At 40.1% G+C, this 15027-nt stretch overlaps 1 protein-coding gene and 1 non-coding gene across 3 annotated transcripts; both read right to left on the bottom strand.

Moving 5' to 3' along the window:
- Positions 1-392: 392 nt before the first annotated feature.
- On the bottom strand, positions 393-14743 carry TIPIN (TIMELESS interacting protein). 2 transcript variants are annotated; one of them, XM_036305525.1, is made up of 8 exons: positions 14621-14743; positions 11312-11449; positions 11108-11186; positions 10489-10564; positions 8598-8720; positions 8305-8368; positions 3445-3651; positions 393-990 (listed from the first exon to the last, which is right to left on the bottom strand). In XM_036305525.1, the coding sequence occupies exons 2-8, from the start codon at positions 11439-11441 to the stop codon at positions 800-802; spliced, it is 870 nt and encodes a 289-aa protein (XP_036161418.1). In that variant the 5' UTR covers positions 11442-11449; positions 14621-14743; the 3' UTR covers positions 393-799. The 2 variants fall into 2 exon arrangements, with proteins under 2 accessions (XP_036161418.1, XP_036161412.1); XM_036305519.1 differs by lacking the exon at positions 14621-14743 and adding an exon at positions 12007-12872.
- On the bottom strand, positions 7519-7654 carry LOC118662233. Its single transcript, XR_004969644.1, has one exon.
- Positions 14744-15027: the final 284 nt, after the last annotated feature.

Here is a 15027-nt window from a genome sequence, read left to right on the forward strand (position 1 = left end):
ATCTTATATGCATACTAGGAGCCCAGTGCGCAATTCAAAATCGTGCGGTGGCGCTGCCTACCCTCCGGTCCGGCTCTGCCTCCCTCTCCAACCCTTGGAAGCAGCTGAGACTGCTGCTAATCAGGCCCTCCCCCAGTGCAGGTGAATGGAGGCCCGTGCTGCCCCGCCCCTGCGCATGCAACCTCCTGTCTGGTCAACCCATTATGGTGTCCTGGTTAATTAGCATATTTCTCTATTTTATATATATAGATATACATACCTATGGACACAGACAATAGGGTGGTGAAGGCCTGGACAGGGTGGAGGGAGGCAATGGGGTGGAAAAGAGGGATATCTGTAATATTCTCAACAAAAAGATTTTTTTTAAAAAAGAAACTTTTATAAAGCATCTATAGATAGTTGATAAGATTTTTATTTCTTTTATTTAAATGGAAATTAATATTCATATATATTTACATCTTAAAACTCCACCTAATTTAGTGAAAACAAGGCATAGAATGGCACACTGGCAGCAGAAGGTGCTTATTAACTACCAGTCATTGTTATGAAGTCATATCTATATACAACACTAAAGAAAATAAATAGGCTTAACTAAAGTTAATGAGAAGCAAGTATAATTATAAATACCAGATTTTAAACAGGAATCTGTAAAGGTTTTACTACATAAGGATTTCACTCAAAGTAGACAAAATATATAGTAATCTCAAACTTTGAGGATACCAAATTAATTTCGTTTTAGTTGAGGACTCTTCAACCTCAGTAACTTTTCGGAATGAAGCATAAAGTTAATGCTGTACATTTAAAAGGATTGGTCCAGTTGAGTTTTCTCTATTTTTAATTCCTCCTCTTCATTTACAGTATTGGCAGCAGCATCATTATGCAGATTATCTAGAATGTCTTCCTTAAGTTCATCTGACTTCTCCTTGTTTTGATCCTCACCCGTGTTAACATCTTCAACTGTCTGTGCCCTGGATGTATTCATTAACAAGTCTGAAAGAGAAATCATTGTTACACATTATTTAAGCACCTCATCCAATCTTACCTAACACAAATTTCTTCACAAGCTTAGATCAATAGAAATGATAAATATGACCATTTTAGTTCATGTTAATTATGATTACTTCCAAATAAAGCCATTTTTATACATGTATGAAGTCCATTCAAAAATGCAAGAGGTCTTGGCCCTGGCTGGGTGGTTCAGTTGGTTAGAACATCTTCCTAATACGCCAATGTTGTGGTTCTATTACCAAGGCTGCTATCATGCACATACAAGGAACAATCAATGAATGAATAAGTAAATGGAACAACAAATCAATGTTTCTCTTTCCCTTCCTTCCTTTCTCTAAAAATCAATAAATAAAAATTAAAAAAAAATTTAATGTAAGAGGTCTTGAAAGGTACTGAACTCAAACTTGAATCACTTCCAAATGCTACTGTTCTCATTCAAAATCACAATTACTAGACACGTTTTAAAAGTTCAAATGCTCTTAACAGCTGTATGTCAAAGTGATCTATAGTAAAGAAAATTTCAGGTACTTATATCTACATGGGCAAATTTTTAAAGTCATATATTATAAATAGAAAATGAGCCTTAAAATGCTTATTGATAATGACAAGGAAGACACTGCTATCAACAATAGTTCTATCTTTATGTAATTTTTCACATGGAAATAAAACATCCATTTGTAAATTTAAAGCTTAAATTCATTTTAATTATAAAAAATCATGATAATGTAGTCACAATACTTTCCACTTGAGAATTTTATTATCTTGGGTGAACTTTGTTTTATGACATGATAATCTTCAGTACTTAGACTCTAATTCTTACTTTCCTATTTCAAAAGGAAAAACTGGATTGGAAATAGAGAATGACATGCCATCCTGCTTCATTCAAAGCCAATTTGCAATTTTATTTATCTACCTACCTATTGATTTTGATTGATTGATTTGAGAAACATCAACTGTTGTTCCACTTATTTATGCATTCATTGGTTAATTCTTATATGTGCCCTGATTGGGGATCAAACCCAGAACTTTGGCATATTGAGTCGATGCTCAAACCAACTGAGCTACCTGGCCAGGGCGGCAGTTATTTCTAAATACAGTTTTGTTTTGTTTTTGTTAATTCTCACCTGAGGATATTTTTCCATTGATTTTTACAAAAAGCGGAGGAGAGGAAGGGAGGGAGGCAGAGAGAGAAACCGACCGGCTGTCTTCCCACGTGCCCCAACAGGGGCCTGGGATCGAACCTGCAACCAGGTACTTACCCTTGAGCTGGAATCAAACCCAAGACCCTTCAGTGCACAAGCCAACATCCAACCACTGAGCCATACATATCGGCCAGGGCTTAAATACAACTTTAACAAACATGGTTGTCTAGTTTCCAAACCCACAGTCTGTTTTAAAAACAGCACAATTTGCCCTGGATGGTGTGGCTCGGTTGGGTGTCATCCCATGCACCAAAAGGTTGCTGATTCAATTCCCGGTCAGGCATGTGCCCAGATAGGGAGTATGCAGGAGACAGCCAATCGATGTTCTGCTCTCACATCAATGTTTCTCTTTCTCTCTCCTTCTCCCTTCCTCTCTCTCCAAAAATCAATAAAAATATTTTTAAAAATTAAAATAGTTCATCTTATGGCAGTTTTTCTAGAGAGAAGGGAATGTAACAGGTAATCAAACTGATAGCTCACAACAAGTGACACAAGGCAAAAAAAACAACAAAGCATTTTAGGGCCCAGCTGGTGTGGCTCAGTGGTTGAGCATCGACTTATGAACCAGGAGGTCACGGTTCAATTCCTGGTCAGGGCACACCCGGATTGCAGGCTCGATTTCCAGTGAGGGATGTGCAGGAGGCAGCCAATCAATGATTCTCTTTCATCATTGATGTTTCTCTCTCTCTCTCTCTCTCTCTCTCTCTCTCTCTCTCTCTCTCTCTCTCTCTCTTCCTCTCTGAATTCAATGAAAATATATATATTTTTTTAATTTTTAGGATCACTTATTCACATCTTAGCAAATGGCTCTAAAATCCTCACTGGGTGCAAAAAGCATTTTATATGTTTAGGAAAAGTACCATAATAATTAATGTTCATAATTATGATCCTAAAGATAAAATTATATTACATGCATTAAGGAGTCAGGGAAGAATAAGTTTTTGAAAGACTCAGAATCAATTTTAAATTATTAAAATAACTCTTTAAAAGGTATTCAACTATTCAGAAAACCATCTTGGATCATTTCTTCTTTGGAGATTCCAAATAGGTAACACACATACACACATACACACACACACACAGTCTTTTTCTCTCAACTGTACATAAACTTAATATACTATATCATTTTTCTATTTCTAGAGGTATTTTATTTGGAAGATAGTAGAGAAGTTAAAATTTCTAACATGCCCTTGCTATATTAATGGTAACACATAAAAACCAGCGTAACATTTACCATTGTCTAAGGACTGACTATTACTCAGTAGCTTTGCCTGTCTTCTTTCCAAGGCCAGCTGTTTATTTCTCTGGATTCTTTGCTGTTGCTCTTCAGTTAGGCTTCTACTTGACTCAGAAGCAAACGTCGCATTTTCAGATGCATTTGTCAAAAATGGATCTAATTCAGTAGCAGTTACATCATGGTCATTATTTTCCACTACTTCATCTGCAGTAGAAAAAAAAAAGTGAGTACATCTCTAGTATTAAACTAGTTAGAAAAAGAGCTTATATAGCTATTAATTTAAAACCAGTTTAAAGTGACAGGTGCAGACCAGAAGAAACAATTGGTGAGGCATGAGAATGTTACAAACATGTTTGATTCAAACAAGTAAAAGGAATATTTATAAGTCACTTTAAAGAGGCATTTTAAGTCAAATGAAAACACTAATTTAAAAATATACATGAACGGCCCTGGCCGGTTGCTCAGTGGTTAGAGCATTGACCTGCTGACTGAAGAGCCCAGGTTCGATTCTAGTCAAGGGCACGTACCTCAGTTGCAAGCTCAATTCCTGGCGGTAGTCGGGGTACATGCAGAGGGCAACCAATCGATGTGTGTCTCTCACATCGATGTTTCTCTGTCTCTCCCCTTCCCTTCCACTCTTTCTAAAATCAATGGAAGCCCTAGCCAGTTTGGCTCAGTGGATAGAGCACTGGCCTGCGGACTGAAGGGTCCCAGGTTCGATTCTGGTCAAAGACATGTACCTTGGTTGCAGGCTTGATCCTTGGCCCTGGTCAGGGTGCATGCAGGAGGCAACCAATCAATGTGTCTCTTTCATCACTGATGTTTCTATATCTCTCTCTCCCTCTCTGAAATCAATTTAAAATGAATAAAATAAATAAATAAAAATCAATGGAAAAAATATCCTCAGATGAGGATTAAAATATATATATGAATGGAAAGCAAAAGTTCTTAGTTATGATTAGAAATATTTTATGCTTGGACTAATAAAAGAACTTAGAGAATCCAAAGAATATTCTTATTTTATGTTAAACAAAAACATTTTAATAGCTTGCCATAATACACAGTAATAATTTTATATAGGCTATTTTTAATAGGGTAAAACCCAGACACAAAACTAGGGAAAGAAATTTAGAGATCTGTGGACATAGTTCCAAGTTAATATTTTTAATTCAGTGCATTATTCTCTACATTTTTACTCTTAATCAACTCTTAAAGCCATGTACACTAGTTATTTCAAAGTAGGATACTCCCAAAATAATCCACGATGTTATGGAAAGTAAATATTAAATCTTCCATTTATAATTCATTTAAGAATTATGAAAAATTAAATTTTACTACCATATTTAAAATAAGAATGGGCAGTGATAAACTATCACTTATCCATATGTCAGCTTTCCTATGGCGTAAGCTAACTTAATAAAGGCAGCTCCACATTGAGGAAGGGGAGGAGAGTTGGGCTCACTCATTTTTTAATTTCAGCATATTGTGACACACAGCTGATTCTGACTGCCCAGTTAAGTAGACTAACAGACTAATTTTAACCAAAACAACCCCAACATAATAAACAAGTGGTAGTTTAAAAAGATTTGTTTGCAAAATAAACACCTGAAAGTAGAAGATAATACAAGTACAAGCAAACTAAAAAAATCTATATATCTAAAAGCCTAAGTGACCTTTACAACCAAAAGACTGAAACGACTGGTAGACCAGTCACTATGATGCATACTGACCACCAGGGGGCAGACGCTCAACGCAGGAGCTGCCCCCTGGTGGTCAGTGCATTCCCACAGCCAACCTCCCACTGCCCCTCCCCCATGCCGACTGGCCCCCCCATAGGCCTTAATCACTGGCCAGGCCAAGGGACCCTACCCGTGCACTAACTCATGCACTAACTCGTGCACCGGGCCTCTAGTAAAAAATAAATGGCAAAGCTGATACTTTCCCTTCTTTTTACATCATTCACATAATAGGGTTAAAACATAACTTCATCAAATCTGACAACTAGGCAAGAAAAAAAATTTTCTTATCACCAAGACCATCATTAAAAAATAATAATAAAGAAAATGAAATATTAATTTACATACACCATCCTTATGTAGATACTATGCACTGAGATCAGCTGGTGATAAAAACCAGCACAACTATCAAAACATTTCAAACATGAAGACAAACCTTTACAATTATTCTAGTGAGGTTTAAAATTCATATATTTAATCCAGTCTTTTACAATTCAAACCCCTTTTGAGGTTTCTGCCTTCCTGACATGGAAAAAATTCGTGGCAAGAAACTAAAATGCATTCCTTTATCAGGAAATATTAATGGCGTACAAGTAGAAAACTTTGCTGGGGAAGTTAAGCAATGTATTAGAACCAATTGTGCAATATGTAGGGTTTCTAATATGCTTCACCTCATAGGGCTTACAAGATTCTGAATTAATAATAATGAAATAGATAAAGATCTACTTTTTGTGAACTATAAAAGGAAAGATATCATCAACAAGAAATGGCCTCTTTAATACAATGTTTTATGGAAAAACAATGTGAATGTAACCACTGCTGGAGCTGAGACTAGGATAAAAATGGGATTAAAAACAAATGAGAACCACACATGAAATACATTTACTGCAAGTCATAGGCAGACTATTGTGGCAAAGAAGCTAAAGTCAGAAATATTCAATGTGTTACAGGATGCTATCATGTTGGTACACATAATCTAAAAGATAAGCAAATTATTTAATAAAGAGAAACAAATACTAGGCCCTAGCCGGGTTGGCTCAGTGGATAATCAGCCTGCAGTCCAAAGGGTCCCAGTGGTTCAATTCCAGTCAAGGGCACGGTACCTTGGTTGCAGGCTCCTCCCCTGGCCCCGGCCCTGTTCAGGGCTCCTGCAGGAGGCAACCAATCAATGTGTTTCTCTCACATTGATATTTCTCTCTGTCTTTCCCTCTCTCTTCCACTTTCCCTAAAAATCAATGGAAAAACATCCTCAGGTGAGGATTAAAAAAAAAAAGCATACGGAGCACTAGCTGGTTTGAATCAGCGGACAGAAGGGTCCCGGTTCAATTCCAGTCAAGGGCACATGCCCGGGTTACGGGCTCCAACCCCCATAGGGGGCGTACAGGAGGCAGCCAATCAATGATTCTTTCTCATCATTGATATTTCTATCTCTCTATCCCTCTCCCTTCCTCTTTGAGATCAATAAAAATATATATTTTAAAAAGCATAGGGAAATCAGGATTAACAATTAAGTATAATTTTACCAGTGTGGTTAGGAAGACTTCACAGAGTTGACAGTTGAGCACAGTCCTGAAGATAGTAAAAAATTTGGAGGCTGGAGGACAATGTTCAAGGCAGAGTGAGAGAGTGCAAAAGCCTTAAGACAGAAATGTGCCTGGAAGGTTCAAGGAACAGCTAAGGAGGCAAGCGTAGCTGAAGCAGTGTAGGTAGGGATACAGTCAGAGAGGCAGGGGGATGGGTTGAGGACACAGAACAGATTCTGTAGGGCCAAGTTGGACATTATAAGGGTTTTGGCTTTTACATTGAGCAAAATAAGGAGCCACTAAAGGGATTTGAGCAGAGGAGTAACAAGACTACACATTAGTAAAAAATATTAAAGTATAACCCCTGCTTAATTTTTAAGAAAACCAATTGATTACAAAATGGTAAATGAAATTTTCTAGTAAACTTCAACAAAAAAACCTTGCATTGGTGAATGGATTTAAAAATGAACATTGAGATTTATTAAGTACAATTAATGACTTATTTCCATGTGGATTTATGTATTTTAGTAAGGTAAAAACCAAGATTTGATTGGGGGGGTTAAAAGTGTTACTGAATAAACTAACTCAGTGGTAGATGGTGTGGGATTTAGTACTGTAATAGCTAATCCCTTTCCATATATCAAATCCTATGCCATCAGTACATACCATATATTACCAAAATATTAATTAATCTTGGATTATTTAAATCACAATCTTTCACTTTTAAAAGTAATTTATAAATAACTTTGGGGAATTCTATATGGAGCCTGTATTTTCCATCACATATATTAAAAGTTTAAAAAGCAAACAAACATGTATGGAGCCATCGCACAGGAAATCTGATAACTATACAGACCCTGTCGGCAGGAACCATATGTTTTGATGTGTGTGACTGCCTATGGTTGCACTGTACAGCCAACAAATGCAATCAATACCAGGAACAGTCACATAGGTCTTACTAAAGTCCTATACCCAGGATCTGTACTCTTTTTTTATGTTTTTATTGATTTCAGAGAGAGGAAAGGAGGAGAGAGGGACAGAAACATCAATGATGAGAGAGAATCATTGATTTGCTGCCTCTTGCACAGCCCCTACTGGGGATCAAGCCCGCAACCTGGGCATGTTTCCTAGGAATCAAACTATGACCTCCTGGCTCATAGGTCAATACTCAACCACTGAACCACACCGGCTAGGCCAGGATCTGCACTCTTAAGTGAAATAAAAACTATTTCATCATCAAATTATTCTGCCTAATTTTCCCAGAGCCACGTTTTTAATGGTGTACATGTATTTTGTCATATATTTTTACTAATAAGCACTACAAAGGATCAGTGGGTCACCATCAGAGTTCTTAAAAGCTCATGTTCTATGGCTAAATACATTTTTACATCTCTTAATAGCATTGCAGCCATTTCTCTAAAGAAAAAAATATCATACACAACATTCTAAATCTACCAAAGCATTTAAACTCATTATTGTACTTTAATTATACTAGTATACTCAACATAGACTAAAACCAGTCCTGTACTACTGTCCACCCAACTAAGTCCATTTCTAAAAGAAAAATTGTTATGAAGTAGACAAGCCTATATTCTTACCATTATTGCTAATAAAATCTTCATGTAAAATAGGGAGATCAAGTCGAATTTGTTTTAAACAGGTCTGAAAAGAGACATTTTTACATTTTTGTTAATAACATTTAGAGGAAAATAGTCATTTATTCCATTCTGAGTTTCAAAAAAGATGTTCTTTAAATAACTACTCATTTTCCTTCTTTCTACCAAGACAGATTTAAAAATTAAGACCCCCAAACAGCTACTCAGCCTTAACTAAATCTTACCTCGTACTATTCAACACTGTGAATGAAACTCATAATAATCTCAACACATACCTGAACTTCCTTTTTATTTCCCAGGTATTCAACTCTGTCAATAAAATCCTCAAATTGCAGTTTAGGGAATAGCCTATGTGCCCAGTGCTCCATGTGTCTGATTAGCGTCTTCAAGTCTTCAGCCTGGCACATAAAAATAAAAATGCTAAATAGAAAACTCATTTTCAGAACTGATCTGGTCAGCAGATTTTAGAATTGAATAGTAATGGCAAAGTCATTGGTGTCACTTTACATTTATAAGGTGAAGAAATTCTAAAAAGAAAAATATTTACTAAGGGCTTAGAGGATTACAGTCTAAAAGAGCACTGGATACAAATTTTTTTTTTTAATCAGAGGAAATAAAACAGATGAAAGTTTAATAGGCCCTAGCCGGTTTGGCTCAATGGATAGAGCGTCGGCCTGTGAACTGAAAAGTCCCAGGTTCGATTCCAGTCAAGGGCACATGCCCGGGTTGCGGGCTTGATCCCCACTGGGGGACTTGCAGGAGGCAGCCAATCAATGATTCTCTCTCATCGTGGATGTTTCTCTCTCTCTCTCTCCCTCTTCCTTCCTCTCTGAAATCAATAAAAATATATTTTAAAAAAAGTTTAATAGAAGTTAAAAGATAATCACATGTGGTTTTGCAGGACAGTAAAGTAACCCTAAAAATAAGCTTTAATGAAATATATCAAGATATATTTTAGGAATAACTAAACAAAGTGGTTGGTCCCCTAAATCATACATAGAGAAGAAAGCATTGAGAATTCAGCATTGTGAAAATACATTCAGAAATCCCAAGAACAAAGTACTGAAGACCAGCAAGAACAGTTTAAACAGTCTCAGACCAGAATACCTATGTTTGAAATTTCAACTTAACATTAAAAGTTTTTTATATTAAATGAAATACAAAGCTTTTTTGTTGTTCTTATCCTCACTGAGGATATTTTTTCCATTGATTTTTAGAGATAATGGAAGGGAGAGAGAGAGGGGGAAAGAGAACCATCGATTGGTTGCCTCATGGGGCTGGGGGATTGAACCTGCAACCCAGGTATGTGCCCTTGTCCAAGAATTGAACCCATGACCCTTCAGTGTGCGAGCCAATACTCTAATTCCTGAGCCACCTGGCAAGGGGGACAGTTCTTACATGTCTCCATTTTTCAACAAAACTTAACTGATGCCTATTATAAACCAGGCATGGCTCCTTATCTTAGGGACACCTAAGTGATCAATACAGGGAAAGTCCCTGCTCTCATAAAGCTTAAAGCCACTCTCTGAAGTAGACAAAGTAAATTTTATTCCTCAAAATTATGAAGTACAAAGTCAGGCTTACTGACTCACACATGAGTTTACTAAAGTCATACGGTGGCAAAACCAAGACATGTTTTCTGATTCTTCTAACAGTGCCCTTTCCACATCATAGTTTCTCAAAAGATACAATGATGAATGATTACATCTGTAAAACACTCTAAGATTCCTAACATGATAGCAGACCCAGTTTTATAGTCAGTCAGCCCTACCTATGAGTGGGTTCTGCATACATGGATTCCACCAACTGTGAATTAAAAATATTCAGGGAAAATAAATGTTATGCTATTGCTGACATGTGCTATGTAGTTAGGCCTATGATGGTTGCTGCATCTGTATTGAACATGTACAGACATTTTTTGTCATTATCCCCTAAACAATGTAATATAATGACAACTATTTACTTAACATTTACATTCTGTTAGGCATTACAAGTAACCTAGAGATAATTTAAAGTAGGTTATATGCAAATACTATGCCATTTTATATAACGGACTTGAGCATCTGTGGATTCCAGCATCCACAGGGGCCCTGGAACCAATCCCCCACAAATAGTGAGGGACAACTATATTTTCAAAAACAAAGATAAAAACCAGGCATTTCTTACCTCATGACCTTTACCTTTAAATTTTGTCTTATCAAACACATGTCTTAATGCTGGAAGCCCTCTCTCTGAAATCAATCTGTGAATAAAAATATGTTTTTAAATTCCAAGTTTTCTAGAACTATCAAGGCCAAACCAAGACCATAAGAAAAGATATTATCTGAACTGAAAAAAACCTATATAATAAAAGCCTAAGCGATTGTTATGGCAGAACAACCAAAACGACCAGTCGCTATGATGTGCACTGACCACCAGGGGGCAGACGCTCAACACAGGAGCTGCCCCCGGTGGTCAGTGTGCTGCCACAGGGGAAGTGCCACTCAGCCAGAAGCCAGGCTCATGGCTGGTCAACGCAGCGGTGGTGGCGGGAGCCTCTCCTGACTCTGCAGCAGCACTAAGGAGCAGCAAGCCAAGCAGGAGCAGTGAGCAGGTGGGCGGTAAGGAGCAAGGGTCCTGGACCTACCCCCCCCCTGCCCCCCAGGGCACGAATTTCATTCACGGGGCCTCTAATATCTTTATAAATATCTGATTTTCAAATCATCCTTACCAACAGATTGTAACATAAGGAAGAAAAAAAGATATTAAAAAAAAATACGAATGTTTAAGGCAACAGTACATATACCTCTGAGCATCAAGCTTGGGGATGTTCCTTTTAACTGTTCTCCTTGGAGGTACAGGAACAGGTGCTCCTCTTCCTGACTCTGGTGAGATATACCAAGATTTAATATTACTTAAATAATTTAAGCTTCACTTGTAAAATGTATCATTTCTAAGCTGATAGATGGATAACTGGACATAGACACTTTTTTTAGAACTCTATACTGACCGTCATCAGGTTCAGCTCCTTCATCATCTCTCTCTGGAGAAGCTGGAGGAGGGAACGGAGGAAACGTTTCATCTTCTACGTGCTCATCATCTGGTAGGTCAATCAGGCCATTCTCCTGTGGTTCCAGCATCTTTTCCTCTGGGGGGGGGGGGGGGGGGAGTAAACACGTTTATTCATCCAAGCAGTCTTTCTATTACACAGTTAGGATCCACCTGCAGCAAAATACATGTGCTTCAGTCAGTTAAACCATATTTCAAACTCAGACATGATGAAAACTGGAAATGATAATAGATATGGAAAAGAACTGAGCTAAAAATCAGAAGAACCGGGTTCTAAACACTAAATAATATACTTTTGAACAAATCATTTTACATCAATTGTTGAGTTTCATCTATCATAAAATGACCTGGACTTTTCAGAGGGTTTCAAACTATGATCCAAATGGGTGTGAAATATGCAGAGGACAGGAACCTCACCTGCCACTTCAACCAGAGAAGCTTATAACAAAAAGCTGTTTACATATTAATCTTCTAGGTAAGGTTCCTTTGAAGAAAGGGAAATAATCCTCAGGTTGATAACCTGAAAGAATGCTTTTCAGTACTATTTTACTTGACCTCTCAGCAACATCTGAAACTTTTGATCAGTTCCTTTTTCTGGACAAATGTTTCCGCTGACTTCTGAAACATAGTACTCACCTGACTTTTCTCCCTTTCTGGACACTCCTCCTGGATCTTCTTTGAAGATGCATCTTCCTCTAACCTGGTCAGTAAGTATCCAAGACTCCATCGTAGGCCCTCTTCACTCATTTATACATATGGCATTACGGATAACTGACTAATTCTTTATCTCCATCCCAGGCATCAAATCTGAGCTCCAGATCCCTACTTTTCATTTTACAGCTCTTAAGTTTCTCACTGGTACCTATAACTCATCATGTACAAAACTGAATTTCTAATTTTCCCAGTTCACTGCATACCATCTATCCAGCTAGGCAAGTCAGAAACCTACAAGTCATCCTTGACAACTCCTTCTGTCTACCCAGTGGTCGGCAAACGGGGGCTCGTGAGCCACATGCGGCTCTTTGGCCCCTTGAGTGTGGCTCTTCCACAAAATACCGACTTCTGCACATGAGCCACGAAGTTTCAATCGCACTGTACGTGCGCGCCCCCACGGGTCTACCCTACATATCCTATCCATTTTACCTCCTAAATATCCCTCGAGTCTGTCCATTTCTCCATATCTCCACAATCACATCATAACATTTCTACTTGGATTACTCCATTCCTCCTATCCAATTTTGACTTTTCCAATCCATTCTCCACATTACAGCTAAGTTTAACCTATGGAAATATAAAGCTGATCGCTTTACCACGTGGCTTAAATATTTCAATGGCTTCCTTCTGTTCTTAGGATAATGATAAAGCTCGGGCTCGGCATGGTTTGGCACCCTCCTACTTCTCCAGCTTTACACCACTCTTCATGCGCTTTTCTCTCAGTTCTTTGAAAGAGCCATATCCCTCAGGCCTCTAGTCTAGACTTTTTTAAAAATATATATTTATTGATTTCAAAGAGGAAGGGAGAGGGAGAGAGGGACAGAAACATCAATGATGAGAGAGAACCATGGATGGGCTGCCTCCTGCACACCCCCTACTGGGGAACAAGCCCGCAACCTGGGCATGTGCCCTTGATGGAATCGAACCCGGGACCCTTCAGTCCTCAGGCCGACGCTCTATCCACGGAGCCAAACCGGCTAGGGCAGGCCTCTAGACTTTTGCAAAGGACAATTCCTCTCCTAAAGGCCCTTCCTTGACTCCTAATCTCTTTCAGATCTCTACTATCACCTCCACAGAAAAGTCTGCCCCAATTTCCCCAAACTAAATCCTCCTATAATAAGCACTCAAAGTATCAGGTGCAGGCTTCACAGCACTAACCCCGTTTCAATACTAAGTTCTATTTGTGTGATTATTTCCTTAATGTTGTCTTTCATACCAGACTGTAGCTCTAAAAGGGCAGAGACCAGACTGGTCTCTTTGTGCTTCACCACTGCATCCCCAAAGCTGGTACACAGCAGAGGCTCAAGATATATTTGGTGAATGACGGAATGAAGAATTCCAAAGCTTCCCCCCAAATTGCAAACCTTCTGGAGCTAGATGATCCCTAATCTCTCCAATTCTAAATTTCCATGATCACATATAATAATAAAAGCATAATATGCTAATTAGACCAGACGACCTTCCGGAGGAAGCCTGGGTCCCGGGTGCCAGCAGTGGGGGGAAGGACGGCCTACTCTTGCACGAATTCCGTGCATCAGGCCTCTAGTCATATATAAAAACAAAGTATAAACGCTTGATGATGACCCCTGTATCTACAAGAGTCAAGAACCATAGATGTTCAAAATTGGAAGAAAGGCGGTCAGAGCCCGAAACCGCTGCAGTAGCTACAGTAAGCATAGTTAGCCCCATCTAGTTACGCCCTCGGGAAGAAATGGGGTTCGCACCTCTGAGGCCGAGTTTGAGGGCAGGACACAAGCTACATGGAGGGTGGCTCCTATATGCAAGGAGCTGGCCGAGCATGGCGTGGGCTGGTCAGTAAACTGGTAGTGAACAAGGGATCCATCTGTCGCTTCTTTAAAATTTAACTTTATATTCTTATGTCTTTCCCTTATTGATAACTGTTGCATTGTCTCTTCACTGTCTCCTTTTTAGACATCCATGAAATTCTCTTTACCTCTTCCTCTAGGCCTCAAACCCCCAGAGGAGCGAACGTAACAAGGAAACGTAACCTTCAAACTACAGTTGGTTCCCAGACCCTTCGGGTGTCCCATGTCCAACTTCTTCCACGTTACCCGAGCAGAAGCCCCTTTACCCCGGGAAGTTCGCACCGGAAACTCCATGCCCCGCTTTGCTAACCGGCGAGAACACTGCATTTCCCACCCCTCCATTCTCGCCCGCCCCTCTCTCCCTTCATTCATTCCAGTCACCCACGCCTTCCGTGTTAGAAGCCCGGGGGCAGGAGCTGGCCAGGTAAAGATGTTCCTGACACACGTCCCCTCCCGCTAAAAGGCTGGGTTTAGTGAGAGGCGGTCCCCAAACGTAAACAAAATGTAAATGTGCACCCCTTGTCCCCACCGGTCTCCTCGCCCCACAGGTCGCGCCCGGTCGGGCCTCTATTGCTCTGCAATTCACCTCAGCCCTGCAGTCCACCCCCCCCACTCCCTCCTTGCTGCTCCCCGCACCCCGACTCTTCCGCCTGAACCCCTCGGCCGCTTCTCCCCTAAGCGACTTCACTCTCCCGCCAGCCCGCTCTCACCTCACGCGGACTCAACTCCCGGCGTGGCGCGGCTCGCAAACCGCGCTTCTCGCGAGACTCTAAGTTACCGCCGCGAAAAGAGCCCTCGGCGCTTGGCGCCAAATCTGCGCGCGGCGCGGCGCGGACGTGGCTGACGGACCCGCCCCCTTCCCCAGGCCCCGCCCACCCACGTCCCCGCCCCGCCCTTCCCGGGTCCCGCCCACTACGTCCCACCCACCCACCCCCGGGCCCCGCCCACCCACGTCCCACCCGCCCTTCCCGGGTCCTGCCCATCCCCCTGCTCCCCACCCCACAGCTTCCTTCTTCCTGAATTCCTCGGAGGGATTACACCTCCTTATTCCCGTAAAGTCCACCTTTGTTGCGCTCTAGGCATTTTAGACTTTGGAAACAGGTCTCAGTGTTTTGGA

Source organism: Myotis myotis, unplaced genomic scaffold (genome assembly GCF_014108235.1).
Source record: "Myotis myotis isolate mMyoMyo1 unplaced genomic scaffold, mMyoMyo1.p scaffold_m19_p_1, whole genome shotgun sequence".
NCBI classification, from domain to species: Eukaryota; Metazoa; Chordata; class Mammalia; order Chiroptera; family Vespertilionidae; genus Myotis; species Myotis myotis.